The sequence below is a fragment of the Molossus molossus genome, unplaced genomic scaffold, assembly GCF_014108415.1.
Source record: "Molossus molossus isolate mMolMol1 unplaced genomic scaffold, mMolMol1.p scaffold_m16_p_12, whole genome shotgun sequence".
Lineage (NCBI taxonomy): Eukaryota > Metazoa > Chordata > Mammalia > Chiroptera > Molossidae > Molossus > Molossus molossus.
The window spans coordinates 95,181,083-95,201,448 of NW_023425347.1; the positions used below are offsets into that span (position 1 = coordinate 95,181,083).

Consider the following 20,366-nt stretch of genomic DNA (forward strand, 5'->3'; position numbering starts at 1 on the left):
GTGTGGCCTTGAGTAACTCATCTAACCTCTCTGTGCTTTTCCTGGGGGTGACACTACTCTACTGCTCAGGGAAACATTGTGAGTGAACATTCGGGGAGAGCTTTGTGTTCCCAGTAGGAGGGAACCAAGGGTTACCAAGGGTGAGGACAGGTGTAGTCATTCTGATCACCCACAAACCTCTCGTCTTCCTCCTCAGCGGGAGGAGGCTCGGGAACAGGTGTGATGGAGCGGAGACTCTCTGAGCATGGCCGTGAGGCCTGACCGCGTTCTCAAGTCGAGGACAAACATTCTGGACTGCCCGGTGTGGCAGAAAGCCTGTGAGTTTTAGAGGCTCACAGATCAGGGTTCAGATCCCTGCTCTGCCGCTTCCCTGCTGTGTGACCTGGGACAAGTCACTTGCCCTCTCTGAGCCTCAGTTTTTCAGCTGCAAAATGAGGATAAAAATTCCTATCTTCTTTCATTATTTCCTCCCTAAAAGGAGCATTTTAGACATTTGCCCCTCATCATACTCCCACCATGAAATTCTACCACAGACACACAGTGCTAGTTACATAGAAAGAGTCAGGGATTTTAGCCTCCCCTAAACCAATGTTCACCCTTTGGGGGGGTCTCACCCTTAATGAGAATGCTCATTCTGAGAGCACCGTAAGGGGAAGGTATAACTTATTCATGCTTATACCCCTGGCCTAGGATGGGGCCGGCACGTGGTTAGCACCCCAAGTGTTCGCTGAGCGAATGGAAGAATTTGGGGGTCATCCGCTTCTGCTGTCTGAGTCTCCACACGTCCACTGAGGACTCTGTGTCGGTCTGAGTCTGCGGTCGGCCCCACACTGGACACGTGTTCCTACCTCAGAGGCTCCTCTGCTGCTGATCAGGTCACGAGTTCAAAGTCTAAGTCAGAGGTTCCTAGAGTTTGGGGTGCTTTGGGGCCCTCTGGCAGCCTGCATGCAGGGTCCCCCTCGCCCCAGAGGCCCTTTGTTTCAGGAGTCCAGGGGGTCCCAGAATCTGAGCAACCACCCAGGGGACTGAGGCAGGCAGGTGGGCCCTCCTCTTGGGGGTGACTCCCCTCGCTGCACCTGTGACCTGCCCAGAGCTCCCCCCAAGGCCCACGCAGGAGCTGGGAGGGGCCAAGCTGCCGGGCTGACAAAAAGGCCTCCCGGGCGGCAGGGCTCAGCAGAACGCAGGGCGACTTACCCGGCCGGCCTTGGGCTTGCTGTGGTCCTCCTTCCCCGCCCGGGGGGTGCTGGGGGCCCGCCCGGGGGGCGTCCCGAAGCGCTCAGCCTCCCGGGCGCCCGTGGAGCTGGGGAAAGACCACTGCAAGTCAGCTCTGCCTCCCAGACACCTGCGTCCGCGCCCCAGGGGCCTGGCTGGGCCCTCAGCTGTGTCCCCGGGGCTGCGTGGCTGTAAGTGCCAACAGCTCCTCCGAGGTCGGAAATGAGATGATACACACGAAGGCCCCGGAGCCGTGGGCACACCACGAGCTGCCATGAGTGTGTCTTACTGTGACCAGCACAGGCCGCGAGGGGCACACGCCTGGTCTGAGTCCCCGAGCTGTGGCCTTGTGCCAGCTGATGACCTTGCTGGGCCTCCGTCCCCGTCTGTGCAATGGAGCCCGGGACGCAGCTCGGGGCCTAGCAAGCTCCGCGCCCTGGAGGGAAAGGGGCCACCCTGTGGTGTCGACAGAGGGAACGGGGACGGCCCTGCCACCCCCCGCAAGTCTCTCCCCGTTTCCCCACAGCCGCTGAAGTCCCACCGCGTAACGCCTTGGGAGGAGGACTCACGAAAATGCAAATGCTTCGGGGGTAAACCAGCCTCCAGACAAAGGTCTTTGGAGGCTTGACAGGGCTCTTGACGGTTTCTAGTCGTCCGTCAGCCCTCGAGGGAATGGGACACTGGAAGGGGGTGCTGGATGAGGGAAGGTTCTGGAGAACAGGCCCCCGGGGGGTGTCCTGAGTCACTGCACTAAGGCCATTGTGGTGCAGGGGGGAAGCCTTCCTGGAGGAAGCACCTGTGCCGGCTGGGCTGCCCGAGCGCTGAGTCTCACCTAATCATGAGGGTCCCCGGGCCAGGATGGAAGGAAAGGGTATTCACTGGCCCCTAATGTGTGCCAGTCCCTCCCCCACACTAGCTCCTCGACCCCCCTCAGAAGGAGCGGTGATGACCCCCATTTCAGGTTGAGGGAACCGAAGGCAAGTTTCCTGCTAAAATCACACAGAAGGTTCTGGAAGAGCCAGCATGCAGCCCCCACGGCCCTCCCTGCCCCCAGTGCCAGGTCTCTGGGCTCACAGCTCAGCGAATGTTTGAAGGGGAGGTGGGCAGAATATTGTAAAACATCACTTTCTCGTGGGGCCTGAAAATGTCAACGTGCCCTGCCGGCCCTGCGCGGGGGACCCACTGAACGGCCCAAGAATACGTCTCCTCCCGTGGCTTGGACTTCTCGGGCCCAGGCCTCCTGTTCTGGGGCCGGAGGTCCAGGCTCTTCGAACTCACAGTGGAGTTGCTTTCCCCCCGAAATACTAACGAGACACTGGGGTGGACAGGCAGAAAGGGGAGCCCGGCGGAACCAGCTCAAGATCAGCCACTTCCGTCAGTCTGGGCATGAGGTCAGGACTGAACGGCCAGTTCTGGGGGCATCTGCGTGTCGCACGTGGCGCACCACTAGCCTCGCTGCACTTCTGTGACAGGGCCTCGGGGGCCGCGTCTACCGGGGGGTGGAGCAGGTGCCCCTCGGTGCCCTCGAAGCTTCCTGGCAGGGCGGGAGGTCACTGCAGTCCTTGCTGGAAGGTGCCAGCCCTGCCTTTGACTCCTGTTGAGTCTCGAGCAAGTCATAGCACCTCTCTGAGGCCTTTCTCATCCACAGAATGAGGCGATGGCCCCAGCCGGGTTGGCTCAGCAGTTGGAGCGTCTGCCTGAGGACCCAAGGGTCACAGGTTTGAGTCCCGGTCAAGGGCACATACCTGGGTGGTAGGTTTGCTCCCCGGCCCCAGTCAGGGTCATGCAGGAGGCAACCAATCGATGTCTCTCTCTCACATCGATGTTTCTCTCTCTCTCCCTCTCTTTCTTCCACTCTCTCTAAAAATCGATAGAAAAATATCCTTGGATAAGGATTAACAAAAAAATTAAATACATAAAAAATGGGGTGATGGTCCCTTCTCACTCGGCTTCCCGCAGGGGGACGGGGACCCAGTGAACTGAGGGACGTGACCGCGCGTCGTTGGTGATAATGGATGATGTACGCAGGACTGCACCGGCCGGGCATGTGTGGGGTGCAGTCCTGCGCTAGCCCGATCTCTAAGCACATAGCAAGTGCTCAATAAAGGGGCATCTAACCTCCTGCAGTCATCCCACGGGGAGCACCCCATGGGGGAAGCCTCGTTCACCTGTCCAGGTGTGTATCCTGTGCTCACTTTTCAGATGAAGGGACGGGGGTAAGTGGACGGACGTGGTCTGTTCACCTGGTCTATAGACACCGTTCATACCCACCCCTTTCGCAAGCCTCTGTCCCACAGGCATCTCTGCCGGGAACTGCGGCCTCGGCCTCCTGGGCTGGTCGACTCGTCCCCAGCTCCGACCCATCCCATGTGGCCACCCTCTGCTCGTCCTTCTCTGGACGCCCGGGGGGCTGGGGGTTTAACCACACAGCTCGTCCGCCTCTTTCTGGCCTATGACGCTGGGGCTAAAGACCTTCGCTGCTCCGAGCCTCAATCTCCTGCTCTGTTGGAGACACCAGCCGCCTTGTCGCCAGGGACAAGTGGGACCCCGTCAGGGCGGGGCCCGGGGGAAGCGCGGCCCACACCCACCTGGCCGGGTGGAAGACGGTGCTCATCTCCTCCGCCAGGTGTCTCCGGAGAATGTGCTTCCCGCTGGGGATGCCCAGGGCGGCGGCCATGGCCTCGGCGTTGAACGTGGGCTCCAGCACCAGCACGGCGCCATGGACCCCGCTGTTGGTCAGGTTGTCTGCGTACTCCTGAGGGCGAGGCACGGGGCTGGCCAGCTGGGGGCCGAGAGCTCGCCCCCTTGGGGACTGGTCGATTTCATGCCGAGGGGGGGCCCACCCTCACTCTCTTCAGGCCATGAGGCCGGTGACCAAGATCATTTTGTCTGTGACCTGCCCAGACCTGGGCAGGCAGCCCACCGGTACTTGAGTGAGAAAACGAACCTGATCCGACCCCGCACTCGCCCTCCAGCGAGGATGGCTCAGCATCCCCCACCCCCCTGGGAGTCCCGTGGGGGGGGGGGCGTGGTTCCCTCCTCCTGAGGGACAGGAGGCAGGGTATTCTTGCCAGCCTGGGCAACGATGCCCCAGTGCACACAAAAGTGGATCTTGACTGGCACACAAACGTGCATGGGACTTGCATCTGTCTGACAGTCACCCCCACATCCACCACCACCCCTCACCTTCAGGTCAATATCTCGAACCCACTTGAGCACCCGCTGGTTGGTCCAGACCACGGGGTCTACGTTCTGTGTCTCGCAGCGAGCCCGGCGCTCCTGGAGGGCCTGGTGGGGAGGGAGACAGTGGGTCAGTTTGGGGGGCAAGGGAGAACGCTGAGGTGACCTGGGGAGTGAGGGTCCCCAGTGCTCACAGGGACCTCAGGGTGCCTGTGTGAGGATACGCTGTGAGTTCATGGGGAATAGGGGTTCACTATTTCCTTTGAATTGAGCACAGGGCCTGCCCCATTGCGATGCGCAGTTGTTGGAAGGAGGCATGGAGAGGAAGAGATAAGTGCATGCATGGAGGGTGGGTGTAGATGACAGATGGATGGATGGATGGATGGATGGATGGATGGAAGGACGGATGGGTGGGTGCCTGGACGGATGGGTGGGTGCCTGGACGGACGGATGGGTGCCTGGACAGATGGATGGGTGGCTGTCTGGATGGACGGATGGGTAGGTCCCTGGACAGATGGATGGACGGATGGATGGGTAGGTGCCTGGATGGACGGATGGGTGGGTGCCTGGACGGATGGATGGGTAGGTGCCTGGATGGACGGATGGGTGGGTGCCTGGACGGATGGATGGGGAGATGGCTGGATGGACAAACAGTGAATGCCAGAGGGGAAAGCAAGGCGGTGAAAGGTGCTTGCACCCCACACCCTGGTCCTCACCTCCCTGTTGAAGTTCACTTGGTACAGCAGCTCGATCCCCAGCAGGATGCTGACCTGGTGAAACTTCTTGGACACATTCAGGTGCTTCTCCAGGTCCCGCTTCATCAGGGAGTTTAGCATCCGCCCATCGACCAGGTGGTTCTGAAAGGCCTGGGAGTACTGGGACAGTCCGATGTCATTCAGCCAGGCCTTGGCCACCCAGTGATGGTCCAGATCAGCGGCTTTGGACAGGCTGGTGAGGAGAGACATAGCCAGAGAGAGGGATGGTGGGGAAAGGTGGCAGAGATGGGCAGAGATGAAGGGAGAGAATGAAAACAATGAGGGGCAGGCAGGGAGCAGGACAACCACAGAGACAGACAGGAACAGGGATGGAATGGAGAGAGAGACAGAGCAGAGATGGAGTGAGAGGGAGATGAAGGGGAGAGAGGGGGGGAGAGGGGTGGGGGAGAGAGAGAGCCCCAAAGAACAGAAAGGGAGCAATAGAGGGGGGATAGGAAAAGAGACAAGGCCACATTTGGACAGACTGCCAGTGGGAAGGGACAGTGACGGAGCAGCAAGGACATGTGTAGAGTAAGCAGCACCGCTGGGGAGCTCCCTGCACCGCCCAGCCTGCCCCAAACCCTTGGCCAGGCCCACCTCCTCTTGGATTACAGCCAGTCACCCAGTGGCACGTCAGAATCAAACCTACATTTGCCTATTCCAAGTCCTCGCTCCTCACCACCAGCCCTCAGATTTCTTTGTATCTCGCACAGAACTTGTCCCAGTGCCATGCACAGTGGGTGCTGATGCCACGCACAGTGGGCACCGATGCCACGCACAGTGGGCGTACCACAGATTCTTCTCAGATACAGGAAAGCGTGGATGCGCCTGTCTAGGGCAGTCCAGTTACTGTCATTCCCTTGCTCACCACACGGTGGCAGCCTCGCTGAAGGAATAAGACCAGCATCTCCCACTTGCTGGGACTTTGAGAAACAACAGGAGGTGCTGCCAGGTAGGGGGGCAGCATTGTCTCAGTGGGAGCCACGGGGCTCCAGGGAACAATCATAATGTGGACGTAAGAAAGTAAAATGAGCCCTGGCCGGTTTTGCTCAGCGGTTGGAGCATCGGCCCACAGACCAGAGAGACCTGGGTTCGGTTCCCGCTAGGGGCAGGTACCTCGGTTGCAGTTTGCCCCCCGCCCCAGTTGCAGTTGTGTGGGTGGCAACCCGTCGATGTGTCTCTCTCACGTGGATGTTTCTCTCTCTCTCTTCCTCCCTCTCCCCCTTCCACTCTACCTGAAGATAAATGCAAAAATGTCCTCGGGTGAGGATTAAAAAAAAAAAAGAAAGTAAAATGATGAACGTATCCTCCTTTCCCAGGCCTGGTATCAGGGCCAGCATCGTTCCCTCCCCCCAGGCAGAAGGAACCCCTTACTCCTTCCCAGCATGGGCTGCTGGAGACAGAGACTTGTCCCTGTCCACCCATCTCTGGAGACCTGGGTTGGGCTTTTAACTCCACCTGACTCAGTATCCTTCTTCTTCCTCTCCACTACTCCCCCCGGGTACCATCTTCTCTGCCCTGGACTTTGCCCTCTCCAGTCCCTTCCCCGGACAGAGCTAGCAGGTCCCCCTGCTCCTGGTCCCCCGGTTCTTCCCTGTCCGTCCTTCCTTCTAGGAACATGTATCCAGCACCTTCTGAGCACCCTGCTTGGAGCGGATGCTGCTACATAATGAGCACAATTTCCCTCGTGACCCCTCCCCTTCTTCCCCGGTGACATCCATTTCCGGAGCTCTGGATTATATCTGTAAACAACAAGTCCTAAATTCCTCTCTCCACTCCTCCGAGTCCCAGGTGCTGACTAGCTGCACTCCCGACATCTGGCTGTCACGCGCATCTCACATTTAATGGCTCCAAGTGAAATGCCCGCCCCCTCGCCCAGCTCTTCCCCACCCCCTTCCGTCATCCAGCTCCCTGTCCTCACTCGCCCTGACTCTGTCCTCTCCCGTCCTGTCCATCTACCAATCAGTGTGGTCAGTGTGTCTGTCCCTTTCTCTCCTTTTCTGGGTTCAGGGCACAACCACCTCTGGCGTGGATTTCTGCACCTGCCCCCTGCCTGCCCCCAACCCCTTGTACCTTCCAATGCACACTCCCTGTGGCTGCCAGGTGGGCTTTTAACCGCATCCATTAGATCATGTCACTCCCCGGGAAACATCCCCTGTGGAGGAACCTTAAGTGCGTATGACTACGTGAGAGAAGCCAGCCTGAAAAAGGTTCCCAGTACATGACATTCTGCAAAAGGCAAAACTATGGGGACGGTGAGGAGAGAGGTGGTTGGGGGAGAGGGAGGGATGAACAGGCAGAGACAGAGACTCTGCACGACACCGGGATGATGGACGAATGTCGCCCGATGTCTGTCCAAACCCACAGAATGACACCACCAAAGTGAACCCTAATGTCAACGAAGGACTTGGGGTGGTGATGACGTGTCAGCGTAGGTTTGGTTGTAACAAGCGTTCCACCTAGTGGGGGATGTGATCCTGGGGGAGGGGCAGAGGGTATGTGGGAACTCTATCTTCCCCTCAGTGCTGCTGGGAACTTAAAACGGCTCTAAAAAAATAAGTCTTAAAAAAAAAAATGAGGGTGGAAACAAAGACTTTTCTTAACAAGCAAAATTGAAAGAATTCATCATCAGAGGAACAAACTCCAAGACAGGTTAAAGGAATTTCTTTAAGAGGAACGAAAATAACCATGTGGAAACTTGAACTAAGCCAAAGAATCGAAAGGAGAACGAAAATGACCAACAGAAACGGGCAGATGACTGTAACAGACATTTCCCTGAGGAAGGTGTGAGGATGCCCTGGCCAGTTTGGTGCAGCAGTTAGAGCATCAACCCTTGGACCAAAGAGTTGAGGGTTCGATTCCAGCCAAGGGCATGAACCTTGGTTGCAGTTCAGTCCCCAGCCCTGGTTGGGGTTGTGCAGGAAGCAACCAATCAATGTGTCTCTCTCACAACAATGTTTTTTTCTCTCTCTCTCCCCCTCCCACTCTGTCTGAAAATAAATGGAAAAATATCCTTGGGTGAGGATTTAAAAAAAAAAAAGGTAGAAGAAAAAAAGGTGATAAGATGCTCAACATTACTAATCCCTGGGGAAATGCAAATCAAACCTACAAGGAAATGGGGCCTCCCAGCCATCAGCATGGCTACCATCACCACTCCCAAAGCCTCAAGTGTTGGGGAGGTGGAGAAACAGGGACCCTTGTGCATTGTTGGCGGGAGGTAAGACTGTGCAGCTGCTGCAGAAACAGTGTGGAGTTTCCTCAAAAAACTAAAAACAGAATTACCATATGGTCCAGCAATTTCACGTCTGGGCACAGACCCAAAGAATGGAAAGCAGGGCCTTGAAGAGGTATTTGCACACCCACGTTCACAGCGGCGAATCCCAATAGCCAAAGGTGGAAGCCACCCAGGTGTCTCTCAGCAGAGGAACAGACAAGCAAAATGGGGTGAATGCACACCACGGAACATTATGCAGCCTTTTTAAACCAGGAACTTCTGCAACCTGCGACAACACGGGTGAATCTTGAGGACAGTGTATAATGGAGCATGTTGTTTATAAGACACTAGCACGCAGGCAGGAGAAGAATCATGTTATACTAGAGACAAAGTTATATAATAGTATTTGAAGATGGACAGTGGAACACTGTGTACATTGTAACTCCCTACAGCAACAGAAGAAAGTAAAAGAAAGAAATTATAGTTCATAAGCCAGTAGTGAAAACATTCAACTAATAAAAAGTCAGGAAAAGAGGGGGAAAAAAAGAACAAAGGGTCGATTTAAATAAAATAAAATAAGAAAACTCTACCATAACTCCCTTTGTAGGAATATAATCGGAAGTCCTTGGAGGGTTCTAAGGAGGTCTGCTCCCCACCCCCACCCCGCACCAGGCTCAGGCCCTCCGCACTTCCGAGATGCCCTGACCTCTTTGCCCCTCCAGCTGTGGGGCTCCCCTCTGTGCCTCCCCCTGCACCCCTTTCCTTCCGCCCTGCCCGGGGCTCACTCCTCCGCCCCAGGTCTCGATCTCGCCTGCAGAGAGGTTTGCTGAGTGTGCTGTGCAGAGTAGCCCCCAGCCTGAGCCCTCTGCCCACAAGCATTTCCTGCTCAGCACGAGCCACACATGGGACTTGGAAGTTAATTGATCTGAGCACAGGGACTGCTCTCTGCTGGACCGCCTGCCTGACGCAGGAAAAGCGACGCTTCACTGGGAGAATGGCCCCGGGGAAGGAAGGGTGGGCTCCTGGCTTCCCTCTCCCTCCTCCCGCCCCAGCGCCCCTGGGTCTGCCCCGGGGGCCAGGGCTTGGTCTCCAGCCCATCCCACCCCTGGACTGGCTGATCTCCTCCAGGACCCTGCGGAGGCGCCTTCTGGGCCCTTGTGCTGCTCGGTCAGTATGCTCTCTGTGCCCAGAGCCTCCGGGGAGTCCCATCCCTCTACTTGGAACCCCAGCTCCTCGCTGCCCATCCGGCCAGCTGCCTAGACTGGCAGTCCTGGAGGGCAGGACCGGATGCAGCGCGTCAGCACGCACCCAGGGGCCCACCCGGTTCAGGTTAATGCCCCACAGCTTCCCACATAGGCAGACACACTGAGTGGGGCAGAGGATGCAGTCCGCCGGGAGGGGGGCTGCCAGGGCACAGCTGGCAACCGGAACCCTCCCAGCCCCTCCGAGGCCGGCTCCAGCCTGTCCCTTCAGAGGGATCCTTCCCAGGCCCAGCCATCATTGCTGTCTCCCCGGCACCAGTCGGAGCTCAGGGCCCCTGAATCCGACGCCACCGGGCCCGGCACTGCCGAAGACCAGAACCCACCCCCTCTCCTGGGTGAAGGAAGGGCTTGCTCAGCAAACCAGTGGTGCCACAGGCCGTGGGGTGGGGGCAGGGGGGCACCTGCTAACCTGCTTGAGAGAGGCCCGTTTATAATCAGCAATATCGGCGTGCATGCCGAGAGTTAATGCGCTCCTGCCCTTCAGAAGGCTCCTTCCATTACCGTGGCCCCATGGGACCTCAGCTGGGCAACACTTCCTCAGCTGTTGGTCTGGGCGATCTAAGCGCCCAAGTCGAGTACAGCGGCACGACCTTAGACTTGACCTTAAGCGGCACTGAAGACAGTTCATCACATTCGCCGCTGCCCCCTCCTCAAACTGGGGCTAGGTGAGACCCGGAAATCCGAGTTTGGGCAGATTCAGGTATCGTCTGGGTCATCATTCGACAGAGAAAACACAAGCCTGTGCTGGCTCCAAGTCCTCGCACCTCTGTGCCTCAGTTTCCTCATCTGTAAAATGGGGCTGATTGTGTGAGCTGGCCTCCTGGAGTTGTGAAGACTCAGAGATGAGAGAAGGGAAAACGCTTAGCACGGGCTCTAGGACGCCTGGAGTGTTCCATCAGTAATAGTAGGAGGAGCCAGAGCCGTTGCTATTGTCTTAACACAAAGGGGACATGGGGTACAGGAAAGAGAATTGACTTCAAAGTTTAATATTCTGTAGTGTGACTGTGCCCATGAGTTCTCTGGACCTCACTTTCTCCATCTTTAAAATGGGGGTAAGAATGTCTACCCCACACTGGCGTTGTGACTGTTAAACAAAGTCATATCCATAAAATGATGGGGGGCGGTTTGGCGAGTGCTGGTGGGCTTTGTTGTCGGTATTTTAGAGATGAGGCGAACCAGGCCCAGAGAGGGCGATGCTATGCCCAAAGCCACGCAGGACGGTTTTGTGTGATGACCTCACTGGCGTTCTTACCCTAGAGTTCTGTGGGTGGGTCAGAGGATCCCAGAACGCAGATTCATGAAGTTCCATCTATTTCTTCTGGCGGAAGTGTCAGAAGCTTTTATTGCTTCTCAAAGGGGCCATGATCCCCAAAAGTGAAAGAACCACTATCCTAATGTACCCCCTTCACTTCACAGGTGGCGAAATCCAGTCCCCAGAGAGAGCATGGTCACAGGGCAAGTCAGGGACAGGCCAGATTTCCACAGGGAGTGAATGGAACCCTCATAAGAAGACCCCTCCTTCTGCAGGAAGCTGTGGGGTGTCCAGTGCTGGGCCCATGATCCTTGGAAACAGTTGTTCTTACAGCTCTCGTCATTTTGCAAAACCCGTTTGCATCTGGCTGCTGACTCGAATCTACCCAGTAGAATCTTGGCTCCTGGAGGTTCTCAGGGTCAGCCACATTTCGGGGGATCTGGGGCAGAGAGCCCACATTTTTGAGAAGCAGGCAGCCCCATGCTGTTCAATGAACACAGGCAGCATCTACTGACTGCCTTGGGAGTGGGACCGGAGGCAGGAGGGGGTTCCAGCTTGGGTGACCGAGGATGTGAGCACTTTTGGGGATTCCAAGGAAGGCGCTGGTTAAGAGTGGGTGGTGAGTGTGAGGTGCTGTGGGACCCTCAGGAGGGGACTCTCAGGGGGCTCTCCTCCATCCCCACCTCCAGCCCGGTCGTCGAGGACAGGCAGGGTCTTGACGGTGGCTTTGCTTGCTCCCCCCCCGCCCCGCTCCGGAGTTTCTGATCCCGTCTTGTCATCTCCTGCCACCTGGAATGCCACCAGGGCCGTCCCCGGACACAGGCATTTGGTTTTCCCGCTTCCAGACCAGCCCCATTCCCCAGCGCCAGCCCCCTCTTCTTTTAATCTACAAAGCTGCTTCTGCAAATAACAGCACACACCACTAGGGCTGACTAATTAACCGCGCAGAAATGATGGGGAAATCAGCGAAGGAGATAATTATGCAAAACAAAAGTCAGATTCACCAGCTTGCTCCCTGTCCCCTCTGCTCTCTGAGCCCTTGCGAGAGAGGGAGAGAGAGAGAGAGAGAGAGAAAGTGAGTGAGTGTGTGTGTGCGCACGTGGGGGTCCTTCCCTTTTCCCTGGAGCTGCTTGGTGAATGAGGCCCCCAAAAAAATCCTGCTCACAAAAGGTCAGAAGAGAGGTGGGCAGCAGGTGGGGGTGTTCTGAGCAGTGGGGGCCGGGCAGTGGGGACACACCAGGTGGGAGGGGCCTCTGCCATTCCCTGTGGGCTGCCTGAATGGAGCCCCTCCCGCCCGGCCCTGCTGCCTCATCTGTGCCCTGACCCATGCCACCCCCCTCACCCTGGAGTCGGAGGAGCTGGGGTTTGAGCTGGAAGCAGGCAGAACAGACCTGTGGCCCAGTTCCCAGATCCACTCAGGCTGAACCACCCGCAGAGACAGAGGAGTTCTGGGGCTGCGTGAGGTCTCCCTGACTCCTGCACCGGGGGGATCATAGGGCATTTGGGGCCTCACTTATTCCCTGGTCCCCATCTTTCCATGGGAGGGACTGGGGTGTGCCTGGGCCTCCTGCTCAGTGGTGTTTGGGACCATGCTAGGCACACCTGCTACTCTGCACACCTGGCCCGGCCTACAGTGCCCCTTCGCCGCCCTGTGTGACGGAGGGCTGGAGGGGCTGTTCTCCCTGACCCTGGGGCAGCCGGGCTGGCTCACCTCCTGCCCGCCTCGGCGTCGCGGTAGTCCTCGATGGCCAGCCGCAGCTTGCGCCGGTGGAGGGAGCTGCACACGCCCAGGCCCAGCTCCAGGTCCTCGTCACTCAGGCTCAGCAGCACCTGCTCCCCAGAAAGGTGGGGCCTGAGCACCCGGAAGGGAGGTTTGGGGTGGGCACCTACGGCCTCCCAGGACTGCTGATGGCCTGGGCTGAGCCCCAGAGGGGTCTGCGGGCTGGAGCCGCCTCTCCCGGTCTCCCTGTGTGCCTCCCATTAGGTCCGGGCAGAGCACCTGGTGCATCCCTGCAGCCGCTCAGACCCGTGCTCTCGAGGTGGGCGGGTCACTATCCAGGCCCGTGGAGCCCTCCAGGTGAGTCCTGCCTCCCTTCAGCCAGGTGAAGGGAGGAGGCCGAGCCTCAGAGGGTTATGCGACTTGCTAGAGGAGACATGATGATTTACGGGAACACTGGCCCCTGAGCCTAGGTCAGCTCCCAGATTACATCTCCTCCTAACCCTGAGGGTGGGAGTCGGTGGGGGTGGGGGCGGGGCAGGCCAGCTCAGGTTGGTAAAGCTCAAGGGAGGGCCAGCTGGGCATTCCCACCCCACCGGGGTCCTGGAGGTGCCCTACCTTCCCACTCTTCACATTCTCCGCACAGGCCTTGACGTACATGGGCATGGCCATGACCACCTCCAGCCAGGCCTGCACGGCGCCGGCCTTCCAGTGGGACATGGGGGTGGTCCTGACCAGCTCCACCTGCTGCAGCCGGTCCATCTGCTCCTCACCCTCCGACAGGCTGAGGCTCTGCCTCGTGGGGCTGCACTGGCTGTCCGAGTCTGCAACACACAAGCACACAGGGCCAAGCTGGGGGGAGGGGCAGGGCGGGGCTGCAGGGGCAGCAGGGCGGGGCTGCAGGGGGCAGGGCGGGCGGGAGGAGGGCAGGATGTCTCCCCTCCACCCATCCCTCCTTTAAAAAATCGAAACGGCCTTTGTTTTGCGTTGCCGCTCTTCTTTCATTACCTACGTAATCTGTGCCCCTCACAAAGAAAAGACTTTTAAAACTGAATCCAGAAAAGAATAAAAACAAAACAGAGTGTGAAAATGGCCCTGAATCCCACACACTCAGAGATAGCAGCTGTTAATAGTTAGCTAAATATACTCCGGGGCACACAAATGCCACGCGCTTCGCCACGGGGTCCGTTTTGCAATGTGCTGATCTAACATTCATGAGGGACATCCTTCCACCTCGGGAGAGACCTGTGCCATCTTCGGAGGGCACAGGACTCGGGAGTGGATGCTCCGCCCTTGACCGCGCCGCCTCCTGTGGGTGCACAGGGTCCTTCCCCAGTTTCCTCTGCTGCACAGGCTGCAGCAGTACTCATCTTTGCGCAGCTGGGTGATTTATTTTGTTAGGATAATGGAGCCAGCGCCCTTCCTCAACACACCAAAGCCTGGTTCTGGAGTGACCCTCACAGACAAAAATGTCTGGCCACCAGCCCGTCCCTACCCTATTCCTCAGTCTGGCTGATAAACATGCCAAGTTCAGGTTGCAGACTCAGCCGAGGGGGGTCAGAGTCTCTTGTCTAAAGAAGGCAGGTTCGCCCGGCCGGTGTGGCTCAGTGGACTGAGCGTTGTCCCGTAGACTGAGAGGTCCCGGTTCGATTCCCGGTCAGGGCACATGCCCGGGTTTCAGGCTCGATCCCAAGCAGGGGGCGTGCAGGAGGCCGATCGATGTTTCTCTCTCACATTGATGTTCCTATTTCTCTCTCCCTCTCTCTGTAAAAAATCAATAAAAACATATTTTAAAAAAGGAAAAAAGAAAGCAGGGTTCAATGCAGACCCAGCAGCCAAATTCAGGACCATGAGAAACAACAAGTATTGACAAACAAGCCTGATCGGATGGACCCTGCCAATACTGTATATTGTAAATCACAACAATGGAAAAAATCCGTATGTGTCAGATCGGGCACAGAGTTGAGACAGTGGGTGTGAAGTACACACAGATGTTCATGGTTATTGAGTGTGGGATCCGGAAGAATGGTTATTTCCCTCTTGCCTTTGCATATTAGCAAAGTTCTCTAATAAACATGTATACATTTATAATAAAAATAGGAAAAATCGCCCTGGCCTGTTTGGTTCAGTGGTTAGAGCGTTGGCCTGTGGACCAAAGAGTTGCTGGTTTGATTCCAGCCAAGGGCATGTACCTTGGTTGCAGTTCATCCCTGACCCCTCTAGGGCCATGTGGGTGGCAACTACTCTTTGTGTCTCTCTCACACTGATGTTTCTCTCTCTCTCCCCCCCTCCCACTTTGTCTGAAGAGAAATGTAAAAGTATCTTTGGGTGAGGATTAAAAAAAAAAAAAAAAGAAAAAAATTAAAAAACAAGAAGCAGTATAAGTGGCTATCCATGGAAGTTTATCTGAATGAATGAGGGTCCAGTCCTATGCTGGAATATGCAGTTAAGTAATCTACCACAGAACATTTGACAAGGGAAAATGTCACAATCTATTGCCAAGTGAAAAAGCACAGTGCATGATAGCAGGTACAGTGCAATCCCAAGGTATTATAAAGATTACATATCTCACATCATGTATAATTACAATCGTGAACATACATATATGAACATGTATATACATTCACATATATATAAAGCACTAGATGGATAAATGTTTAAGTCTTTATCTCTGAAGAGGGATGAAGGGTTAACTGTGTGTGAGTGTATGAGTGAGTGTGTATGTTGTCAGTATGTGTGAGTGTGTGTTAGCACGAGTGTGAGTGTGTGTGTTAGCACAAGTGTGTGTGAGCATGAGTGAGCGTGTATGTATGTGAGTGTGAGTTGTGTGTGTGTGAGTGAATGTGTGTATTTGAGAGTATTTGTGTCTGCACATTTTTCTGTTTCCCGTTTTCTGCATGGACTGTGCTATTGCTGAAATCGAAAACAAAAACCTCGCAGCTTGGAAATCTCACTTTTTCAAAGTACAAAGCCCTTCCCCCAGTTTCTTCATCTCCCTCATCCTGGAAAAGACGGCATCAGCCTGGTGACCACTCTCCTCTCTCATCCCAGCTCCCCCAAAACCTTTCTCCCAATGCCTGGCGCCTCTGGCCGCCCAGTCGAAAGCCCTTGAGATGCTACAGCTACCTGGCCTGGAAGATGCCACCCACGGTCCGGCAGAGTGACCCAACTCTGGGTGGACAAGCATGATGCCGGTGCCTCAGTTTCCACCTCTGTAAAACATGCATGATGCTGCTCCCCGCCACTGTATCACTGAGTGACAGTGGGTGACAGATGGGCCTTGTCTCTGCAGGGACAGGTAGGGGTGGTGAGGTCACTGTGACATTACTACACTTCCTTCTCAGGCGGGTAGAGGACCCGCCACGGGAGAAAGAGCAGGTGGGCACAGTGCAGGTCCCCAGTCTGAGCACACGTGTTGCCGTGGTGCCCGGGAATGCGGAAACAGCAGGCAGCCCTTCTTGGTGAGAGAGTTGCCCCCAGGGGCTCACAGGCCCTGCCTAGGTGTCCCCTCCTGCTGGTGCCAGGCTCCCAGCGACAGGCTTGGCTGGCAGGGAAGTCTTTCTGATCCGGTCCTACAGGTGTTGACCGCTGGCACACAAATGGGGTGTCTCCTGGGTGGAGAGAGCAAGAGCCTGTGTCTTGTTTCTGTCGTTGGGCCGTATCTCTGTTACACGATGACAGACGATGTGTGGCGGAATCTGATTCCCCGAAATGCCAAGACATAGTCCCTGCTGTCCATGTGGTCCAGGCCTGCGGGAAGGGACCAGGCTTTGGAGTTGGACAGATCTTGGCTTTGGGCAACTTTCTTTACTGTTGGAAGCCTCGGTTTCCCCATCTATACAATGGGTATAATAACATAGCTCCTAGATTAACATGACTATTATACATGGACTGTGAAGCCGCTGTAGGCACTCAGTCAGGGGGACTGTCATTGGTGATAAAGGGCCCTCCCTTGGGGCTTGGGCACTTTGGGGCCACACCTGGAATGCAGCTGTCTCGGTCCCTGTGCATTCCCTGGGGGAGATGTGGCTCGAGTTCAGCTCCGGTGCCTCAGAGGGAGCCCGGGCCCACTCCTTGTGCCCCCTGGTCCAGCTGGGAGGGAGGGGGTCACACACGCTGTCTGTGAGGTGAGGGGTGGCTTTGTGTGTTCTGTGCCCAGGGGGCGGGGGCGGGGTGTTTGCTGGGCTTGGCTGTGTCTCCCCAGGTTAGGGAGATAAGGGGGCTTGAGAAGGGGGAGGACAGGAGAAGACGGGCAGCAGGAGTCAGAGAGAGAGAGAGATGCAGGGAGGGAGTGTGTGTGTGGGGGGGGAGACAGGCTGGAGAGGAGGGAAGGGAGACTCCAAGAGGGAGCCTCCAGGACGGCATCGGCCACAGAAACAGCCCGTGGAGCAGGACAAAGGAAGGAGAGGCCTGGAGGGTGGAGAGGACCTGGCGGATCAGAGGACAGACACAGAAACAGCACACTTCCTTCGCGGGCCTCCCTGGGCCAGACTGTGTTTGGTGTGTTTGGGAGTGAGCGCGGGCGGTGCCAACAGGCCCCAGGCCTGGGCGGGGGCGGGGCTGGCCTTGCAGTTCACCTTGTTTAAGGACCCCGGGCTCCGGGAATGCCGGAGGCCAGGCTGAGTTCATCTGTGCAAAGCACACATTTCAGTTCCTGGGAAAAGACAGCTCTTCACAACCCTCCGCCCTCCGCCCTCCGCCCTCCGCCCTCCGCCCTCCGCCCTCCGCCCGGATGCTCGCCAAGGGGGGATGCTGCCCACGACGGAACAGGGGGTCTTTGGGGTCGCACCCCATGAGTTAAAGGCAATTTCCAAATGCTGGCTTTACGGTGCCAGATTGTATGCCCGGGATTCCATCAGCCCCGGCTTTTATTCCCCTCGGTCTCAGCCCTGAGAGGGGGAATAAGTCATGTTCATAGCTCAGTGAGGGGCCGGCTGGGCCCTGGCAGAGTCTCAGGAGGGGCCACCGAGGGGCAGCCACTCTGGATGGTTCTGAACATGGGCCGTGTGTGAGTGTGACTGCGAGTGTGACTGTGAGTGTGGCTGCGAGTGTGTGTGGACTTCGGAAGGAGAGACTGCGTTCTCTTGCCCACCCCAACACAGGCGAGCAGGCGCCGAGGAGAGTTAGCAGCTGGTTTGGAGGGTTCCCCAAGCGGGGCCCACAGAAGCTGTGCTGTCGGCCTGGCTCACGCCTTGGCACCCTGCGGCCCGTGGGCCGAATGCAGCCCTCTGCCTGCGTTTCTGAACAAGACGTTACTGGGACACGGCCCTGCCCATCTGTTCACGCGTGTCGAAGGCTGCTTTCCTCAGCAGTGATTGTGACAGATCCGTCCCAAAGCCCAAAATATCTACTACCTGGCCTGTTATGCAAACTCCTTTATAGAAACCTTGAGGTCCTGAGGTTGGCATTGGGATACGAGAGACCTGGGTTTGGGAAAGGGGTTTAAATTCCCTCAGCCTCACTTTGCATATCTGTGAAATGGGAGGATAATTATGTCTCATCGCATAGGCCTGTGTGAGGGTGTGTGAAGCGCAGGAAATGCTCAGCCTGGTGTCTGGCGTGCAGAGTGGGCCTCTGGCTTCTGCAGGCTCACACCACTTGCAGTCCAGATCTGCTCTGCCCGGAGCCGCTGCTCCAAACCACGCGTGGCCACGGAGCCGCGGCGATGTGGCTCGGCCACGGCCAGACGCACCAGCGGGATGAAATACACACTGGACTTCGAAGGCTTTGAACAAACAAAGGTCGAGTATCTCATATAATTTTGGTCGATGACCTATTAAAATGATAATACTTTGAGTATGCTGTATAAATAGAATATACGATTAAAATTCATCTCACCTGTTTTCCTTTTTAATATGGCCACTGCAAAATCTAAAATTGCCTGTGTGGCCTGCGTTATACTTTTACGGGACAGAGTTGGTCTGGATGGAAGACTTTCTAGTTTGTTTGTTTTCTCATTTCATTTCCCCCTGCTCAGCTGGTTTTGGAGGTTCAGCGCTCTACTTTTCTGGTTTGGGTTCGATAGTTCTGGAAGTGTGAGGCAGTAGCATCGGCAATACCTGAGAACTTGTTAGACATGAAGATTCTGGGAGCCCGCCCCAGATCTCCCGAAGAGAAACTCTGGGATTGGGCCCTGCAACCGTCCGTGTTTTTTATTTTTTATTTTATTATTATTATTGTTATTATTATTTTTGATATGTGCCCCTAGCAGGAACCGAACCCAGGACTCTATGATCCGCAGGCTGACGCTCCAACCACTGAGCCAAACGGGCCAGGGCCCGTCTGTGTTTTAACAAGCCCAACAGTGATTCTGATGCATGCTGAGGTCCCAGAACCACTCTCTATGGTTACCCTTGAAAACTTACCCTGCGTATTTAACTTAACAAAACCTAGCATTGATCAAGATCTTTTTTGTTTTGTTTTTTGTTAATCATCACCTGAAGACATTTTTCCATTGATTTTTAGATAGAGTGAAAGGGAGGAAGGGAGAGAAAGAGAGAAAAACATCAATTGGTTGCCTCCTGCACAACCCTGACCAGGGCCAGGAATGGAACCTGCAACCCAGGTATGTGCCCTTGACTGGGAATCAAACCTGAGACCCTTCGGTCCACAGACTGACACTCTAACCGCTGAGCCAAACTGACCAGGGCTGATCAGTATCTTAATACCCTCTCCTAAATAATAAGATTATTAAAGCATTAAATCTGATCACTCTTCCTGACTTATATTCTACCATATCCAGTATTTGAATTCTGTCCTTTTTTTTGTTTTTATTTTATTATTATTTTTTAAATTATCACCTGAGGATATTTTTCCATTGATTTTTTTTTTTAAGATAGAGTGGAAGGGAATGAGTGAGTGAGAGAGAAAGGGAGGGAGGGAGAGAAACATTGATGTGAGAGAGATATATTGATTGGTTGCCTTCCACATGACCCCGACCAGGGCCAGGGATTGAACCTGCAACCCAGGTAAGTGCCCTTGACAGGGAATCAAATCTATGACCCTTCAGTCCGACACTCTAACCCCTGAGCCAAACTGGCCAGGGCGAATTCTGTCCTTTTAAAAAACCCTATAGTTTAGACATTGTCATCATGATTATTTTACACTGATAATATTAAAATAATTTGACTACTTGTTTACCAATTTCTCTGTTCTCATTTCTTCTTGCATCTTAGACATTACTTCTAGGATAATGAAGACCCTGATTGAAAAGTTCCTCTGATTAAGAGTATTTTGATGGTAAGCTCTTACAACTTTTGTTTATTTGTAAAAAGTCTATTTCACCCTTGTTCTTCAAAGCGTTTTGCTGGGTATAGGGTTTTAGGTTGACTGTTATTTTCTTTTAGTGCTTTGCAGACATTGCTCCATTGTCCATTGTCTTCCATTTTGCTGAAGAGAAGTCAGCTGCCAGTCTAATTGTTCTTCTGTTAGTTACTTTCAAGGTTTTCTCTTTGTCTTTGATGTTCTTCAGTTTCATTATGATGCAGCTAGATGTGGGTTTCTTTTTATTTGTTCTGGTTGATAGAAATTGTGCTTCCTATATGTGTGAGTTCATTTTTTGAAATATTCTTGACCGTTAGCTCTTAAAATAAGGCCTGTTCTTCATTCTCTCTCTGTTTCCTTCTGGGATTGGATTTTCTATCTTCCCTTTCTTGTAACCTAGTGATGTCCAAAAGAACTTTCTGCAATGATAAAAATATTGTATAATCTATACTGTGCAACATGACAGCTGTTAGTGACATGTGGCTATAAGCACTTAAAATGTGGCTGGTGC

General features: G+C 55.1%; 1 protein-coding gene across 1 annotated transcript in view; it reads right to left on the reverse strand.

Moving 5' to 3' along the window:
* The window catches only part of KAZN (kazrin, periplakin interacting protein), a 398,743-nt gene that overhangs the window by 259 nt on the left and 378,118 nt on the right, over positions 1–20,366 (reverse strand). Inside the window, exons 9-14 of the mRNA XM_036256063.1 lie at positions 13,211–13,416; positions 12,587–12,705; positions 5,109–5,340; positions 4,399–4,500; positions 3,801–3,967; positions 1,195–1,300 (exon numbers count right to left, since the gene is read on the reverse strand). Coding sequence (XP_036111956.1) covers positions 1,195–1,300; positions 3,801–3,967; positions 4,399–4,500; positions 5,109–5,340; positions 12,587–12,705; positions 13,211–13,416 — 932 coding nt within the window. The remainder of the gene's footprint in view (positions 1–1,194; positions 1,301–3,800; positions 3,968–4,398; positions 4,501–5,108; positions 5,341–12,586; positions 12,706–13,210; positions 13,417–20,366) is intronic.